At 42.6% G+C, this 19,698-nt stretch overlaps 1 protein-coding gene across 1 annotated transcript in view; it reads right to left on the bottom strand.

Moving 5' to 3' along the window:
• The window catches only part of CNTNAP5 (contactin associated protein-like 5), an 886,807-nt gene that overhangs the window by 368,423 nt on the left and 498,686 nt on the right, over positions 1 to 19,698 (bottom strand). The window contains exon 10 of the mRNA XM_011941654.1: positions 18,503 to 18,674. Within this exon, the coding sequence (XP_011797044.1) occupies positions 18,503 to 18,674 (172 nt within the window). The remainder of the gene's footprint in view (positions 1 to 18,502; positions 18,675 to 19,698) is intronic.

Raw genomic sequence — 19,698 nt, 5'->3', positions numbered from 1 at the left:
AGCCATCCATCCTGCCACCTCAGCCTGCCCAGCAACTAGGACTAGAGGGCTGTACTACTGTGTCTGGCTCGAGGCTGAATTTTAAAATTATTTGTAACCCATCCTTAGCTTAGAAGAGTGTCCTGGGTTAACATCTGTAGTCTAGTGTAGGTCTTTAAGTGATGCCATTTGTGCTAGTACAGAGACTCGGATGAAATCAAAGCCAACTGGGGTTTTCACATGGTAAGGCCTGAAATTCACTCTTGACAGATTCCCAGGACCACAGCCACCACAATAATGACTCATGCAAGCAAACTGACAGGAGACTAGTGTGTGATACTAGAATCCCAATTAATAGATATACGTTAAATGTTATGATTTTCAAAGGGATCATTATTTCCACCAGACTGATCATTATCTTTTCTTCCTTTAAGTTAGCTTCTTAGGTTTGCCAAATATGTGAGGGCTGCGAATTAAGCTTGAAATCAGGACAAGAATAGTTAGAGAATTTGGGAGTTTCATGCCTTTACCTTGTGATAGGCATTAATCTAAACCCAGTCTAGAAAATGAACTCACATGTTTTGTTGACCAAGCAGAGTACCTCTTACTTTGAATTACTCAGATTTGAGCAGGTGGTTTTGGGAATTCTATTAATAACTTCAACATATAGTATGCTATTGGAGATTTTAAAAGTGAAGACTCTCTTATTTTAGAAAAAAATTAGAAACCAAACCTTACTAAATGGATTATATTTAGATTACAATGTGTGTTTTTCTTAACATGTATTCTAATTTAGAAAGTAACTTTGACTGGATAACAGAAATAGCAAAAGAACACTTGATATCATAAACTTGTCTTCTTCAGTAATATAAAATTTTTGACATTTTGATCTATTAATTGATAAATCACTTCTTTACAAGGATGTTGGGCGATATTAAATCAAATAGTGATAAGCCCTTCTCTTCTGATGTAATTGTCTTTGGGAGAAGGGGGTTCCATGACAGATAGTGACCATGACCAAACCCAACCTAGGCTGCTAAGGTTGACATTAAATCTGCCCCACCAGATCTGAATTTGAAGGCCCAAACCCAATCTTCATACTTACATCTGGTGCAGTCCGCAGCTGCTGAACTTACGGATGAAAAAAATGTAAAATCCACAAGTACTGGCCCTAGCAGAGTGTCTAACCCTGCCCTATCCAATATGGTAGTCACTAGCCACATGTGGTTATTTAAATCTAAATGTATCACACATTTTGAGTTCTCTATTACCATTAGTAACAAGATGTTAGCATAAAGATGATGATTTCTATCACCACACAATGTTCCATTGCACAGTGCTGGTATAGACAAGTAATATTTGATTCACAGAAGCAATAATTATATTATATTCCTGTAAGCTTTATCAATTAAAGGGGGGATATTCCAACTCAGTCTGAGGAGAGGATTAAGGGACTATGGGAGTTTACAATACAATTGACGTTATTTCTATTATTCCCCATTGATGCTGCAACAAAGAACGGGCTTTTTTCTTTACATATCTGATGCTAGGAAGTCTTACTTCAGTTCTTTAGCTAAAATTAGCTTTATCTATTTGATTTTCCTTATTTATAACTCTTCTTCTTACCAAGTTACTTTTGTTTGACACATGTTTTTTCCTTAGAAATATTGGCCTTAGTCCAAGCACTGTCTAGCCTTGCATGGATACTCTCTTGTATCTTCAAGATGATCCCTTAAGACCTATTAGATGGTTCACTTCATTTTCAAAGGGCAACTTTTTTTAACTTCTAAGTTTTTTGGGGATGGAAGATACTTGCCAACTATATAATATTGGGAAAGTAATTTCATACCTCTGAACCTCAGTGTCCTTCTTTGTAAAATGAGCATAGTTCATTTTAAGATATTTTATTATAGTTCTCTATGGATTTGAACAAGAAAATTAGTAGAAAAAAATCTAGCTAGCACCTGGTCCATTGTCGAATTTTGGTAAACCTAGGTGATTCTAGTTAGAATCCACTGCAGGAACAAGTACAGAAAAACATCAAAGGAGAAAAAAATACATCTTCTATATTCCTTTTTATTAAATAAAGAGGCTTTAGATGGCATTTGGCAAAAGCTGGAAGCAGCTCTCTACATTAGAAGATGCTAGAGAGTTTGACAAAGCCAAATGAATAACAATGTTGTTTAAGTTTCTGCCAGGCACTTTTGAAGAAGAAAGAAAATAAATCAATCTAGAAAACAGTGACAGTGTATGGACTGTATCTGATTCGAATGCTGCTTTCTGGGCTAATGTGAAACCTTTCTTCTTCAGTAACTTCACTTTCAGATAAACAGCCGACATGGTTACAGACACATCAGCATCCTTCCCTGACAATTTTTTGTTCCCTTCCTACTAGGTAAACACCACCAACTTTACAAGCGCTCACTACTCAGCCTGTAGGAGCTGCTTAGGGGCACATGGAATCCAGAGGGTACACTCAGTAGATCTTATTACCAGGATGCTGCTCACATCCTTTAACAATCACCAAAGACATTCTGTCTACTTCTCTGGAGCTGCCTTCTATTACAGAGCTAACCTTTTTTTTTTCTTTAAGCACAAGATTGTAATATGGATAACGCGCTCCTATGCTTCCTTCCACTGTATTATTTATAGACTACATTGCTCAAATACATTGCTATGGTTTGCTTGTCTAATTTTATGATGGCCTTGCTAAACAAAAATACTCTTGCTAGCTAGTGCTTACAGAAGGAGCACTTAACACCACGTGAATGATGACAGCTGGCTCTGGCGTTGCTTTTATTAGGCACTCTTGCTGTTCAAATAGAGCAGTATTTGGCGTGAACCACATTGGGAAGTTTTCAAGATGAGAAAACAAGTGAAGGGCTTTAACTCCTAAATCTCGGATACCAGTCTCCAGACTTTTGGGTATAAAAAGACATTAAAGACTATCAAGTTCATTCCATATATTGAGGCAATATTTGCCCAAAAGCAAGAGTCGTGTTGAGTTTTGTTAGTTTCATATGCAGTTTATCCCCCAGCTACTGAGAGCAGATGCTGTTAAAGCTCAAAAGGTTCAAATTATTAAACAAATAATCACAAGGTACGTGCTCTCAGCTGAATGCATCAGTAGACATTATGAACTTTGGGTGGGCAAGATACAGATAGAAAACCAGTCATGATTATGGTTGGGAGCTAAACAAAACATAAGAAGAAAGTGCCAGAGACACCCAAACAAGCAAAGAAGAGTGTGAGCAGTCAAGAAGACTTCGTAGAGTAGGTAGGATTTGAACTAGACTTGGACAGATGGGCTGGATTTGGGCAAAAGAAACGGGGAAGGGAGCTCCAGACACGCGAAATAGCAGCAAGTGCCTGGAGGCTGGAAGCAGCTGGCTGCTTTGCGGCAGGCAGTGGTGCACTTCTGGAATCCCATCACACTCCTATTTTCCTTACTTCTCAATCCTGTCAAAATGCAGCTGGGATGTAACTTTATGGCCCTCAGTGCCATTACCTTCCCTTTGTAAGATGTCTGCTTTCAGGTTTCTTATCTAGCTCTCTTGCTCTTGAGCTTCTTTAAGGCAGAAACTACGTATGTATGTCCTGGAACATAGTAGACGCTCAGTAAATGCACACAGATGGAATGATGAATTATTCATCATGTAGTAGGAGGTAAAGATAGACAGGGAGGAACAGGTGAGGCCAGAAGACTGCAAAAGTCAAACAGGAGGACTTGGATTCTTGGGTTTAATGCCTCAGGCTCCATCATGTGGTGGAGGTCACGTGAAATGCACGTACAGAATCTGATGGTCAGAATAGCTACAGTCGCAATAATATACGCATTTGGGGAAGTGGGAGAGACGTCGGAGGCAAACTCTGTCTAAAGGAAAAATTCTTGGCTTCCTATTTCAAAACCAGGGGAGGTATATCTACATTTAGGATAATTCTATTGAGAAAAATTGAGTTGGGAATCCACTATGATGTGGAGAATGCAGTGGTTGCAAATGGACATTTTAATGCAGACAAGAGTTCACCCTTGAGATTCTTCTTCTGGATCCTCATATAAGTGTGCAAAATGTAGATCAGAAGTAAATCCATCATGGAATCCTGGGCTCTTGGAGGTGTGAGGATTTGCCCAGCTATTTATTGATGGCTGGCTTTCCTCTACTTCTCAGATGCCTCTAAGGTTGAAGAATTATTTAATATCACAGAAAACAATAGTGATTTGTATTACCCTCCTTACTATTTGTTCGAGTTTCTCCCAACCACATGTTCTCATTTCTACCCACAATGCGTGGGTCTTCTCACATAAACTCCAGAGTGTCAGCTCAACATGAGTAAGCATGATAATTGGAATGACCTTTAAAATGCATATTCCTTTTGTCACTTTCAGATTCTTGGGATTTACCAAATTGCTAGCTGAAATATCAGTCCCACCTTTACACTGGTGTTTATTTTGAGTAGGCTGACTTTTTCTCATATTTTTCTAAGTGTAGCGGTATAGCCTATATACTATTAGAACTGAATTACTAGAAGCCTAACCCTTTAACCATGGGAGCCAGGGAAGGGATGGGGGATGGTGGGAGGAGAGTAAAAGAGTGGTATGAATGGCAGACAGGAATTCCCAGCACACACATGTTTTGGGAAAATGTGGGGAGTTTGTTTTCAGCTAGCACACCAGTGAAAAAATTTCTTTTCACCGAAAGAAAAAATAATTTTACACCTCTTATCCTCTAAGTCTCCACAGCAACCAAGGATTTCAGCAGAGGATACACAGAACACTGAGATCAGAGTCATCAGCCAGAGGTTCCTAGAAAGCCATGGAGAGGACAAAGCTCTGAGAAAAGTCACTGAGGAAAGTTTGCAGCGACCTCTGTATAGATGCTTTTGTAGAGCCTGAAGATAACAATGTCCACATCCCCTTTTCTGCCAGGCTGCCCCCTCTGCAGTATAAAGGAGCCTTCCTCTCAGGTTCTCTCCTGGTGCTCTAGTTATGTGCATGAGGACACTCATGGCATTTGGGAGCATATATGTTTATTTCCATGATTATTTGGTTCAAATGTGTGTCCTTCCATGGAGCTTTCTGAAGTTAGAGATTATCTACTGTGGTTGGCACTCAAGTATATCCTCAGTTTCTACCCAGCACTTGGCACAGCAGAAAGGTTCCCAACACAAGAGATGAAAGAGAGAATGAATGAACGAATGAATGATTCATAACAGTAAAAAAAAAAAAAAAGCAGGTTCCTGATCCAAGGGAGATCAGAGCAGGGGAAATCAATGACATGCCTCTATGATCAAAAACTCTCTGTCTTGCTCACTTTTGGATCTCCAGGCAAAGAAATGTGCCTGGCACAGAGTAGGCATGCAAAGAAGGTTTCATAAATGAATAACTAGGTCACAGAGGAAGATGAGCAGAGCACAGGCAGTCTCTCAGCTAGTAGGACCTAGACGTATGCATCACGATTCACGGGCTAGTATCATATTGTGTGTGAACACATACACAACTATGTGCATACACAAACGTTAATGTTGATATAAGTGATTCTCATTTCAGAGTGTAGGGTTTTACACTTCTCAACATGATGATTTGATCGAACCTATAAACCTAGAGTTACTTAGGAATCACATCTGAGAAGATTTCCACATCCAAAGCAGGGATAGCCCCCTATCTAATTATTACAGTCACCATGATATTTTTCAGCATGGGTAAAAGCAGGTAGCAAGGTGATTCTAACATTCTGTCGTAATAAAGTTAACAGTGTTCCGGATGTACTAGATATCACACGAGTTCAGAGACTGTAAAATTTGGCAAGACGTAAAATCCAACTTAATCTACATTCTCTCAAGTAACTCTCTGTTTTAGCTTTGTGTGTTCCCTTTGCAATTCTCAGGTGTTCAGATATCTACTGTTGGGTCTACCATTCTCCCAGCATTAGGAGAGAAGAGCTCTGCAGTGGGCCTAGTAAATCATGTCCAAGAGATATTTTTAAGATGAAGCTAAACCTAGAGGGAAGATTTCACATCTGTAACTTGAATCAAGTGAAAACATTAATCATTTGTCTAAAAAATAAAATAGGTTATGTATGTAGGTAAATTATTCAGAGAAATGTCATCGTTTTCTGCCTGTGTATGGGCTTTCTAAAATCTGGCCTGATATACACAGAACCCCATCCATTTCTGTCTCTCTTGCTTTTAACTTTAAGAACTTTTCTTTCCGACCTCAGTCAATCCTTGCCAAAATTCCAAGAGGCAGGCAGGAATGATATCGCCTTGCTTTTGTTTAACACCTTGCAGTTGTAATATGTTATCTACATTTGACAACTAGGGGAGCTAAGACACAAAGAAGTTACATGTGCGTTGTGTCCAAGATTGGGCTAAAATGGAAACAGTACAGCCTTTCTCACCTTATAATCCTGAGTCTGATTCCATTTTGAGGCAAGTTAGTAAATTTATGTGAATATCGGTTTTCTCAGGTGACAACTAGGGAGACTGATGCTCCCTTTGGGCATTGTAAGCATTAAAGTGGATGTGTAACGTTAAAGTGATACAGATGCAGGAGTATCAGTTCAGCCTTCAGAAGTCCATGTCACAATTAAACCCACAAGGCCTAACTGGAATTCTATGAACTTCCTCTGAAATATCTTAATTCAAAATGTAAGTAACATAGCGCTAACTTTAAATTTATGTTTCACTGCAGAAACTAGGTGAGAACCTTTTACTGCAGGTCAGACCTGCCTTTTTCCCAACTGAAAACATATTACACTCCTTTTCTCTTCCAACTGTGTCTATACATGGCGCTCGTAATGGGTCATCGATGAATGCTTTTGGACCAGGGAAAAACAGCATTCAAGGGCTTCAGGTACTTCACCTCAAGAGCCCCATGAGTGGACATCAATGCAAATGAGGAAAAAATTAATGTGACATTGGCTGTGTACAAGGGAGTGCTCTTCAGAGAACACGAGAAACAGGTGGAAGGCTCTTATCGGGATGTTGGATGAAGGCTTACTGAGATATCGATCATGTAAAGGAATCAATACCAAGGAATCTCTTTCTTCTTTTCATTAATTTAGGAATGTTCTCTGCTTCACATAAGTGGCTTGAGATAAAAAGTCTCCTTCACTACTCTGTCATCTAAAACATCAAATTCTTTCTCATCGAAACATCTAATTCTTTCTTTCTTTTCCTTCCTTCCTTCCTTCTTTCTTTCCTTCCTTCCTTCCTTTCTCTCTCTCTCTCTCTTTCTTTTTTCTTTCTTTCTAAAACATCTAATTCTTTCTTTCCCTCCCTCCCTCCCTCCCTTCCTTCCTCTCTCTCTCTCTCTCTTTCTTTCTCTCTTACATAGTCTCACATACTGTGTCGCCCAGGCTAGAGTGCAGTGGCATGATCTTTGCTCACTGCAACCTCTACATCCTGTGTTCAAGCGATCCTTGTGCCTCAACCTCCCCACCAGCTTGGATTACAGGCATGCGCCACCATGCCTGGATAATTTTTGTATTTTAGTAGAGATGGAGTTTGGCCGTGTTGGACAGGCTGGTCTCGAACTCCTGGTCTCCACCAGACTGGGCCTTCCAAAGTGCTGGGATTACAGGCATGAGCCACTGTGCCTGACCTAAAACATCTGAATTTCTAAGCCAGTATATCTCAGGATAGGTATGATCCAGAGCCCCAGGGACTTTGTAGACATTTCTTCCTGATACACTGACGTGTATGTAGTACCTCAATTGCATAACTATAGCACTTGGAATGAACTCCTCATCTTTGGAAGTGCTCGTGATAATTCACCTGGCTCATTGTTCTGGCTTCATTTTCAGCTTTAATATGTCAGATTACCAGTCAGTGGGGAAGGATTCTCACCACTATCTGATGGGCCAGAATGAAGTGCCACCCTGGCTTGCTCAGCCCTCCATGTTTTCCATGAATAAAGGCTCTTTTGTGCCCTTCCATATGCACAGGTGGAGGAGGACCAGTTCATCAAGATAATGATCCACTTTTCTTGTAAAAACAAGTGATGATAGAGATGAGGTTTGTCACAGGACACAGATGCACTCATTCAAGGTCACTTCTAATCAAATCCAGGTTTCCCATTTCTCCAAAACCCTCTTCTTTTCTGAGATTCAAACAGGTATGAGATAGACGGGGGAAGGAAGCCCTTATTGAAGAAGTAGAGAAATGAATCAGTGCTTTTTCTGGGCAGTTCCAGATGAAACACCTTTACAAAATCAGCTTGAAGCCTATCTCCTCAAGTCAGTCATTCCCAGCAAGTTCCCAGCTTCTCCTATTCTCCAATCAGCTCAAATAACTAGATCAAGACCAGTGTCTCATGGGACCCTGAGCTCATTCTGTGTCTATCTCAGTGTGTTCTTTAGGAGATGGTGACAGTGAGCTGCGAGGCTAGGGATGATAACCCGTGAGGCACCGAGGTGCTCCATAGCCCTTCTCTCCCTGCTTTAATTCAACCACCTTTGGGATTTTAATGCAAGACAAAAATATTTTCCACTTCACAATCCTGCTGAAGAATGCGGGGCGCTTTCCCACAGCAGGGTTAGAAGTAGCACAGTGCCAGGACAGGCCTAATCTCTCCAAATAGACTCCATGAATTGCAGCCAGGCTCTACCACATATAGGCTGTGTGACCTCGGGCAAGTTACTTAGTGCCTCTGTGCCTCCAATTTATTGTGTGTAAAATGGAGTTAATAATATTAATCTCACCACATTGTGGTGAGGATTAAAGTCTCTCTCTCTCTCTCTTGCTCTGTCTCTGTCTGTCTCACACACACACACACACACACATTGTCACACTGTCCTGGCTCACAGTAAGCATGATTTAAAGATTCACTATTAATGTGGCTGGTCTCTCAAGTTTTAAACCATTTTGTGCGCTGGCAAGTATACGCCGGTTCTGATTTCAGTTCTCTTGCATCCACTGCTGCAAAGACAGCCCCTCCAATATGGACAAACAGACATTCAGCACCGCACCCCTTCCTAACCCCAGCTTTACACTCTCCATGTGAGAGCCCCTGGAGCACCCCTCCTTGACCTCCCTAAATCCAGCCTGCTCTTCGAGTTCCTCAGGAAGCGCTGCTTCCTCTGTAGCCCCTCCCTGGCCTGCTCTGGCCACCCAAGCCCAGGTCTCCTCTTTCTCTGGCCTTTTGGTAACAGGCTTTCCATATTTATATATACTCAGGAATCAGCAAAACCTGAATTAGAATCCTGGTTTTTCCAATACTAAGACATGACAGCAGTCACTGAACCTCTTTAAGAATTGGTTGTCTCATCTAGAAAGCGGCGATAACCGAACAACCCAGTGTTTCTCAAATTTGAGTGTGTATCCGAGTCACCTGGAGGATGATTAAAACACAGATGCCTGGGCCCCTACCCTACATTTCTGATCTAGTAGAATTAGGTTGCTGTCTGAGACTTGCATTTCTAACAAGTTGCCAGGTGACACCGACGCTGCAGTCCTGGGGGCCATACTTGAGAACCCACTTGGTAGGCCTTGCAGACTATGGAGAGAATTCAATGAAATAACATTTAGGAATGTTTGCTCAGTAAGTGTGACATAAAATATAACTTTTTTTTCCCCTCTGTGAAATAGACCACAAATGATAAATAGTAAAGCAGAAGTGATCTTGTTTGGATTTTGGCCCCAGCCCATGAGTTAAGAGAGAACAGCATATTGTACCATTTCTCACTTCAGAGTTAGAAGCTCAGATTGTGTGGGTACTGCCCTTACAATGGCTTTTCTGGCGCCCAATGTAAAGGCTTTCAATTTTAGAGAAGGACTAAAACATATGTATTACCGTGCAATGTAATCTTTTTATATTACCCACTGTTTTTAACACGCTCCCACACACAGGGTGGGTTTTTAGCAGGAGTCTGTTTATGGGAGGTGATCCAACGTAATGCTTGCCAACTCTCCGTGTTTACTGTACTCCAAACCCTGAACCAACAAGGTAAGAATTTTGACCAGAGAGTTCAGCAGATGCATTCTTTTTCTTTTTTCTTTTTTTTTTTTGAGACCAAGTTTCGCTCTGTCTGCACCCTGGAGTGTAGTGGCACAATCTTGGCTCACTGCAACCTCTGCCTCCTGGGTTCAAGCGATTCTCATGCCTCAGCCTCCAGAGTAGCTGGGATTACAGGCATGCATCACTACAGCCAGCTAATTTTTTTTTTTTTTTTTTTGTATTTCAGTACAGACGGGGTTTCACCATGTTGGCCAGGATGGTCTCGATCTCCTGACCTCGTGATCCACCCGCCTTGGCCTCCCAAAGTGCTGGGATTACAGGCGTGAGCCACCATGCCCGGCTTTCTTAAACAAATGTGTGTGGGAGAAAATACAGTGATGATGGAGAGAGAAGCTACATTTCATAACTTATTTGCCACAGGAAATGTAATGCAGTGCTCCACATGTGATCTCCTCTTTGGAAAAAGTAAATGGTTTAATTTTAGAAAGGATTACAGCAAAAAGTCTCCACAGGATGCAAAAGCAAAGACCACAGGAAAAGCACCCTGCTTCCATATCGGGCTTTGCCACCCTCTGTGTGGTCTCCATTGCCTCCTGTGCACAACCAGAGCTGGGGGAGCTCCTCGGATCTTCCACAGTAGCATCACTGTATGAGGGAATGATGAAGGAATGGGCCATGTGACCGTCCAAGTCCTTGGTGGGCACCAGAAGGCCATAGGAAATCAGTGTCTGTCCAATCGCTTTTTTATATGTATAGACTGTGAGGTTCCATTGTAATATTGCTGCATGCATAGATTGCTTAGTGGTCAAATTAGGTCTTTCAGGGTATCCACCACCAGAACAATGTACATTGAACCTGTCAGAAGTTTTTGAACCAGAGCGAGTCTGTCTTGAATAGGGGCTGGGTAAAATAAGGCTGAGACATATTGAACTGCATTCCCAGGAGATTAGGCATTTTTTTTTTTTGAGACGGAGTTTTGCTCTGTTGCCCAGGCTGGAGTGCAGTGGCCGGATCTCAGCTCACTGGTTCTCAGCTCACTCCGCCTCCCAGGTTCACGCCATTCTCCTGCCTCAGCCTCCCGAGTAGCTGGGACCACAGGCACCCGCCACCTCGCCCGGCTAGTTTTTTTTGTATTTTTAGTAGAGACGGGGTTTCACCGTGTTCGCCAGGATGGTCTCGATCTCCTGACCTCGTGATCCGCCCGTCTCAGCCTCCCAAAGTGCTGGGATTACAGGCTTGAGCCACCGCGCCCGGCCAGATCAGGCATTCTTAGTCACAGGATGAGACAGGAGGTCGACAGGACTGCTGTCACAAGATACAAGTCCTAAAGACCCTGCTGATAAAAAAGGATCCAGTAAAGAAGCTGACTGAAACCCACCAAGTCAAGATGAAAGTGATCTCTACTCGTCCTCATTGCTCATTACATGCTAGTTACAATGCACTAGCTTGCTGAAAGACACTCCTGCCAGCGCCATGGCAGTTTACCAATGCCATGGCAATGCCTGGGAGTTACCTTATAGAGTCTGAAAAGGGCAGGAACCCTCAGTTGTTGGAATGGTCTGTCCCTTTCCCGGAGAACTCATGAATAATCTACCTCTTGTTTAGCATATAATCAAGAAATGACTATGAGCATACTCAGTCAAGCAGCCCATGCCACTGGTCTGCCTGTGGAGTAGCCATTCTTTTCTTTACTTTCTTAACAAACTTGCTTTCACTTTACTCCATGGAGTCACTCCAAATCTTTTATTGTGCGAGATTCAAGAACTCTCTCTGAAGGTTTGGATCGGGACCACTTTTCAATCACAAACCCAGTAAGTAATTTCTCATTATCCACCTCACTCCAACTTCCTCACTTTTGCATTGCCTGTCATTCCACACTGTCTGAGTCCATGTGTCCACGTTCTTTAGCTCCCACTTACAAGTAAAAACATGCAATATTTGTCTTCTTGTGTTTAACTTGTTTCACTTAAGTACCATCCATGTTGCTGCAAAAGAGTGTCCATCGATCTTTATAAAGTTGTGTAGACAATATTGGGGAGAGGTGGAGTCACTGCTATTATATAGGCACCGCCACCACCCACAGGCTGTGAAGTGTGTTAGAGGGAAAGATCAAGTTGTGACGTTCATGGGTACCTCACAACAAACAGTTACGCTTGTCAGCAACTGTAGCGGCTCTAGAACCACACTTTTCTCCAGCCAAAATACCCCTCACTGAGGCATACCAGAGCATCTAATCATTTTCCTTGTTATTCATGAAGGCTTTGTTTGTAGTGGGAAGCAGGGGAGGAGCTGAGAGAGGAAAATCAGGAGAGCTCAGAGATAGAAGAAACTCAGTGGACACCTGCAGCATCCTTTGGGTTGATTTCAACACCTCTTTGGAGAAAGGGACTTTGGGACACGGAGGGAGCTGCAAAAACTTTTCAGAGCGACTCTGGCCAGGATAGTAGCTGCTCGAGGCCCTAGGTGGGGCAGGAACCCTCCCTCTCCTCCACACCCACACCAGCTTTGCAGATTCCACACAATTCTACGTCCTCCAGGAACAGAAGTTTTACAGCATGGTTCTCAAAGTATGGCCACCAGGCCAGCCCAGTAGCAGCAGCATCACCCAGGAATTTCCTAGAAATGCAAATTTCCAGGCTCCACCCCCAGCAATTTGTGTTTTAACAAGCATTTCTCATGATTCTGATGTTAAAATGTTCCAATTTGCCTATAAGATTTAAAGAGGCCCTCACTCTCAGGTTTCTGCAAATGCAGGATCCACACATGCATGAATCTAGAAGTAGGGCTCTCCTTAAATTTTATTCTCTAGGCTCACTCTAGTCCTGATCTGGAGAATAATGCTTTAGGAAAATCTGAAGACCACAACCTTGGCCCCCAAATTGATGAATGCTTTCCTAATGGGCCATGGCTGGTGGTCCTAAGGGGCAGGTCCTCTGAACAAGTGGGACCAAAGCCCAAGGGGAGTCACGAACCGGACTGATTTGGGAGGAGGGATGCACGTGAAATATTCACATGGGAATCTCCTCAGAAACTACTGAGGATCACCTGCAGCAGTGGGATTTGGGGAAAGACTGGCGGGGCACTAAAGCCTCTTCTCTCCCGGTGGAAACCAGAGAAGTGGCAAACCTTTGGCCAGAGGAATTAACGCGGTGAACGTCTAATTGAGCAGCCACCGCATTCCAGTCATGCAATTGAACACCTGACTTATCGCACGCTCTCATTTCTCTCTCCCTCTCTCATTCAACTCTTAGCACAAAGGTAGGTTTTCTGATCCTGGCTTTCCAAAGAGAAAACATGGACAAAAGTTTAAATAATGTGTATCACATCACAGGTTGTGGGTGGCGTGGATTTAAATGTGTCCTGCTGCCTCTCAGAGCTGCTGCCACCTGCACTGGGATTCTGAACTTTTTCCAGGTATGTCCTCTGCTTCTCCCCATCTCAGACACCTTCCTCATCAGCATCCCCGTTTTTCCCCTCCTGGTTTGGCTTCACACCTTGGAGCCTGTCTCCTGTGGATACTCTTGAACAGCATTTGCTAATCTACCTCTCCTGTCCTGGATCTTGAACCTCACAGGACTGGCCACGCCTCCTGGAATTGACTGGGAACCATGTACATGGACGTGGAGCGGAGACTCTTTGAACCTGGCTCACCTTACTCCACTCAGGCCCTGCTAGACATTGCATACCACTCTGAACATCCTCTCATGGAAGGAATTGCATTAGGCACATAAATGTTACAAAGAATCTGACATATTGCATATTCTTGAAAATTCAATCTGGTTGAGCATGAGAAAAGAAAACAACTTTTATGTGAGGAATGCAGGTCCTTTTACTGATCAGGCCCATGAAATGTTAAAAGAACACCCCAGTCATACTCGACGCCCCCACTTTGCGCTGTGTACTTATCTCTTGGAACTGCTTGTTGTTAACCGAATCATGCTGCACTGGATACACTATAACCCACACCCTACAGCTTAACAATATACAGCCAATCGCTAGTCAAATCTGTCACCTGTAAACCATTGAGAATTCCTGGCAGAACTTTATGTCAGTTAACTCCTTGTCCTGACATTTGCCTTTAGAAACCCAGTTGCAACAGCTGCTAATCCAAGTGTCTATTCAGGGCAACTTGAACCCGTGCTCCTGGATTGCCTCAAGCAAGCTTGGCCCAAAGGAACTCTCTACTTACATTAATTTTGCATCAGCTTTTTCCTTTTAGGTCGACAATTGGAAAATGGGGTTACACATTTAGAGACACGGACACAGAGTGACTGCCATTTCCAGATCAGTGCCTCTTTGCTAGATAGTACCAGGGAGAGAATACTCACAGTGCCTGACTCTTGATCAGAACTTCGGCCCCGTGGGACCTTGAGAACACTGACATACATCTCCAGGTCTTAGCTTTCCCCTTTTAGAAAGTGGGGATATTAGTGCCTCTGGACTCCCAGGGCTTCTAGAGCCTTTACAGCATTATATCCTGCTCAGGGATAGATGTAAGTCAGTCTCACTCTCTCGCTCAATGCCTACCTATAAGACAGAACTACAGAGGGTGAATCAACAGCTGTTCACTGAATGAAGCCTTATTGGAAGTCACTTTTCTCTGTGACAGATTAGACCAGGGGTCCTCAAGCCCTGGGCCACAAACCAGAACCAGTACTGGTCCGTGGCTTCTCAGGAACTGGAACAAACAGTAGAAGGTGAACAGCGGGTGAGCAAGCGAAGCTTCGTCTGTTCTTACAGACAATCCTCGTCACTCACATTACTGCCTAAGCTCTGCCTCTTATCAGATCAACTTCAGGATTAGATTCTCACAGAAGTATAAACCCTATTGTAAACTGTGCATGTGAAGGATCTAGGCTGCACACTCCTTATGAGAATCTAATGCCTGATGATCTGTCATTGTCTTTAATCACCCCCAGATGAGACCATCTAGTTGCAGGAAAACAAGCTCAGGGCTCCCACTGACTTTGCATTATGGTGAGTTGCATAATTATTATACATCACAATGTAATAATAACAGAAATCAAGTGCACAATAAATGTACGTGCTTGAATCACCGTAAAACCATCCCTCCGCAAGCCCCCAGTCCCTGAATGCCAAAAAGGTTGGGGACCGCTGGCGTAGACTATTGTGTTTTGCCTACCTCAAGTCAAAGAGGCTGGAAAGATGGTTATTATGAAGGACAGGGGCTTAGGGTGCAGAGATTATGAGGCTCGTGGTTTGGTCTGCAGAAGATGGGTAGCAGCTGCAGACTGTGTCCTAGAGGTTTAGAAGGACCGTGAACAGGGCACAGTGTGTGTCAGGAATGCCTTATTCTAATTGCTGCTGCTTCCTTCCCCTATCCTGCCCATGCACTGCCAGGCACCGGAGCTGCCCAACACCAACACCTTCCTGCTTCCAGAGATGTGCGCTAGGCCAGTTCTTCCAACTCCTTTCCTCCCAGAAGCCAGAAGATTTGGTAATTTGCCCATCCCTGAGATGCACATCGGTTAAAGTTTCTTAATCCCTGAGAAGAGACCCTTTCAGCTTTTGCTCAGGATGAAATGTCAAAGGTGGTTTGTAAACAGTTCCAACTGGGCAGCAGATGTCAGGGTCTTAGGTACCACCTCAAAAGGAAGTTGCTTAAAGGAACTCCACTGGAGGGAGCTCTTGAGATTTTGGAACATTGGTGCCTCAGGTAGGAATGCTACTGTATTATTTATTTATTTATTTATTTATTTATTTATTTATTTTTGAGAAGGAGTCTCACTCTGTCGCCCAGGCTGGAGTGTAGTGGCACCGTCTCGGCTCATTGCAACCTCCATCTCCTGGGTTCAAGCGATTCTCCTGTCTCAGCCTCCCAACAAGCTGAGATTAGACACGTGTCACCACACCTGGCTGGTTTTTGTATTTTTAGTAGCGAGACGGTTTTACCATATTGGCCAGGCTGATCTCAAACTTCTGACCTCAGTTAATCCACCTGCCTTGGCCTCCAAAAGTACTGGAATTACAGGCGTGAGCCACCGTGCCCAGCCGGAAGGCTACTTTAGATGTCTTTAGATTTAGATGTCTTTAGATTTTCCCACGTGACCAGCACTAAGACCCTTTAAGTATGTAAGATGCCGGGTTGAGGCCAGCATAAAAGAAAAGCTGGCAGGGTGGGATCCCACTTCACTTTGAGAGAGAAAAAGAAGGGGTGTGATAACCACAAAGAGGCAGATGGAGGCCTGGGTCTCTACAGCCTGTAACAAGGGACTGGGAAGGAGTCTCAGAGTAAGAAGAGATTCTCAGGCTGTCCTCTGTGGGCTTTCCAGACAGCTGTCCAGGTACGAAAAACGACTGCCAGCCTATTCCCCTCCTCTCTCCCACCAAATAGCAAGCTCCTTGAAGGCAAAGAGTTTGTACTTAACCTGAAATCCAGTTCACACTGATTAACACATTAAAAGTGAAACACCAAATTCAGAAACCACCTGCTCTTCTAACTCCTGCCCCTCTTCAGATAACATAAAATATGAGTTCAAGAAATAGTGACTCAAGCACAGTCCCTTGCCGCAGCTTTCCCTTCTGTTAGACACAGCGCCTGGTAAATCAAGAAGAACTTAACCATTTACCCACGAAACTAAACACAATCCCTTATTATACAATTAACGAAAGCACAATTGTATGTAACACAATTATACAAGATTACAATTACACAAAAGTAATGATGCAGTGTATATGGCAATGACTTTCATGCAATCGAAAATAATGAGAGCTTGCTTGATTAAAAATTAAGGTAGCATTAGAGACCCCTATTGATAAATGTTCCCTGTATTGATCAACACTTTGGAAGAGGCTGCACTGGCTGATGAAGTAGGATGCTTCTCCCACACCATTACTAAACACTATTGGTCTGGCAACCATTGCCTGCAATAACTTTTATTCTCCGAGCTCTAAACTAGCACATTTTAATGAAGCACATATTTTATTGCCACTTTTTCAGCTGGTCAAATAGAAAAAAAAAAAATAAAGCAGAAGAGACAGAAAATCTGCATGATTTGTTGATGATCCCATGCATAGTGATGTTAATGGAGAAATATGTGGAAAGTTTCACCAAGTTACATAGCTCATTTCAGCGTTAGCAGAGACTATGCACTGCATGGCCGATTTCTGTGCCCCTCAGTAGAGGCACCTGCTACTACTCATTATTCCTCTCCCGAACTGGGCAATCACCTGCCTAGTTGTAGGCGAGCTCTCTTCCCATCCACCTTTCTCACTTCTTCTTCAGTACTCTTTCTGCTAGGAAAAGCTAGCTGCCTTCCTCCATGGTGCTCACCAAGAGCACGAAACCAAATCCCACTGGTACACAAAGTTCTTCATGACTGGTCCTGCCCCCACATCTCTGGACATATTTGCACCATCCACAGTGACCTACCAACCCCACTGAGCTATATATTATTTAATCTAAGACACCATTAATTGTAAGATATACCATTATTTTATATGCCACTGTGAAAAATAGAGATTGCCAACTCAACTATTAGAGATTCCAAATGCCAAAAAAGTATTTTGAGTTGATGAAATACTTGCAATCCATGCTTTCTTCTGCTTCTACACCAATCTCCCTTCCCCTCTCAACCTCAGCCTAGCCTGCCAGTGTCTTCTCCTTTAAGATTAACTCAGCATTACCTTCTGAAACCTTCTTGGACTCATTCTCTGGGGTCAGACTAAGTTGCTGCTGCTGTGTGTCTGACAAATAAGGGTACACTTCTTGGTCATATATCTCACTTTATTGTAATGGCTAAAATTATTCCCTGATGAAACATAAGCAGAGACCCTGTATCATCAACACATAGGCAAGCACTGAATAGATATTATTCACCCATTCTATAAATGATATTTTGACAAGGGTGAGAAGAACTGGAAGAATGAAGGAGGTAGGCTCTGGAGAGGAAAGAAGACGAACAGGGTAAACTTTGATGCAAATTCAGAATCCATCCTCTTTGGTTTTCTGTGGTGTGTCTTTGCATTTAGAAACTTCTATTATAAGGAGAGCAAGATCCCAGGGGAAATGGAGAGCTAAAGTGAGTTTTTCTGATCTCTTCAGGGCCAGAGAAGCAGTGGTAGGGGCAGTAAGAGCAAAAAACAGCCAAACCCAGGAGTAGTTGTGTGTTATTGGGCATTCGTGAATCTCTTTTGCAGACTACCCAGACGGTCTGATGCTCATCTGCCTGTGTTAGAAAGGACACCCACAGCAGTGAAAAATGAAATGGTTTAGGAGAGAAGTAATTCCTTCCTCCTTTTTGCTTTAACTTCAAAGTAATCAAATGTTGTTTATGCATAAAATCTTAATCCTTTCACAAATTTGTATTTTGATTTAATTTGCATATCCCATTTACTGTAAGTCAACATGAAGAGAGACTCAACTAATTTAAACCATTTTTCTCTGGGCCTGAAATCCTTTCAGAAATATTTTCCATTAGGCAACTCAATTATGTCTAATGTGGCTAATGTCGGTGGATTAGAATTTTGCTTAAAGAAATTCATATTTAGAACAGTGAGAATGGGAAGGGGGTGGGAGAACAGAAGAGAAGAGACAATAATTACCTGTCTTTGATGCTACACAGATCAATGTGTAAATCACTAAAATTCCCCAGGGAACCTTGCTGAACTGAAATGAGGTCCTTGGGCTGGTTGTCAATAAAGATGAGCCTCATGCAGCCTTGGAAAGCCTTAATGGGATTTAAACATTGGGAATCGGTGAGATTGTCGGGGCACCCTGTGGGACAGAGAAAAAAGATGAAGAAGAATGCTGAAATGATCCGTCATTGCTTTGGCGACCTATTGATGGAAGACCTTGAGGTCTAATTATTTTGGTGCTTTCTCATTCACAACAGTGCACACCCTTTTTGTTGTAAATCTTAGCATTCTCAGGGAGCGGACAGAATTGGTACAAAATAGGGCATACTCCATCACTGTAGAGAAAATAAAAAGCATGGCAAAGGGAATACCAATATTGTAACAGGTGTCTCCTTCTTACTTTTTTTTTCCATTGAGGTAAGCTATTTTCTATTCTTTCATATGGCATCCTTCACTCATCCCAAGGAAGAAACATATTATAGCTACTTCAGAATTTTGGTTCTGTCTTGAAATACATATCTAAATGCACAATTCAATTCTGAATTACGCTTTCAAAGGAAATTGTGCTTTGGGTAGGGATGGTTGGGTAGGGATGGCAGCAGAGGAATTGTCTGGTTAATTGTTAGCATTGACAGGCTTAGTTCCTGAGAAAGGTACACACAGGAGCGTAACTGGAATTTTAACGCGATGTGCAAAGCAAAATCAGACATTTTGCTGGTTTTAGAAGGAACTAAGGGTTTAAATGCATGTCATTTTAGGGCTGTAATAGCATATGGGAAAGGTTAACACTATACCTTTTTAAAGGGTGTTCTTAAAAAAAAATTACACTGATTTAGTGTAGCTTGCAACCAGGGCATATCTACTTCTCATTAAGATGGGTATAGAGCCTTTCAGGTATATGAGTGCTCGTGCTCCTTACAAACTCCATCCCAATGGCTTTAATAGGTTCAGAGCATATGGGAATGCAAGCTTGAAACCATGGTAATAACCCATAAATAACTGGGAATTATTTCAGCCATCTCTAATAGACAGTCACTGCTGGGCTGAAGCCCAGCAGCTGGTTAACAGCTCACAGGCAAACTATAAAATGAAGAGAGATGCTACAACTTCTAATTGAAGCTGTAGAGAGAATTTATGTAAGTTGACTATTATTACTGAAACTC

This window comes from Colobus angolensis, unplaced genomic scaffold (assembly GCF_000951035.1).
Source record: "Colobus angolensis palliatus isolate OR3802 unplaced genomic scaffold, Cang.pa_1.0 Scaffold20, whole genome shotgun sequence".
NCBI classification, from domain to species: domain Eukaryota; kingdom Metazoa; phylum Chordata; class Mammalia; order Primates; family Cercopithecidae; genus Colobus; species Colobus angolensis.
Note: the sequence above shows the minus strand (reverse complement) of the source record. Positions and strands in the feature narration are given on the sequence as shown.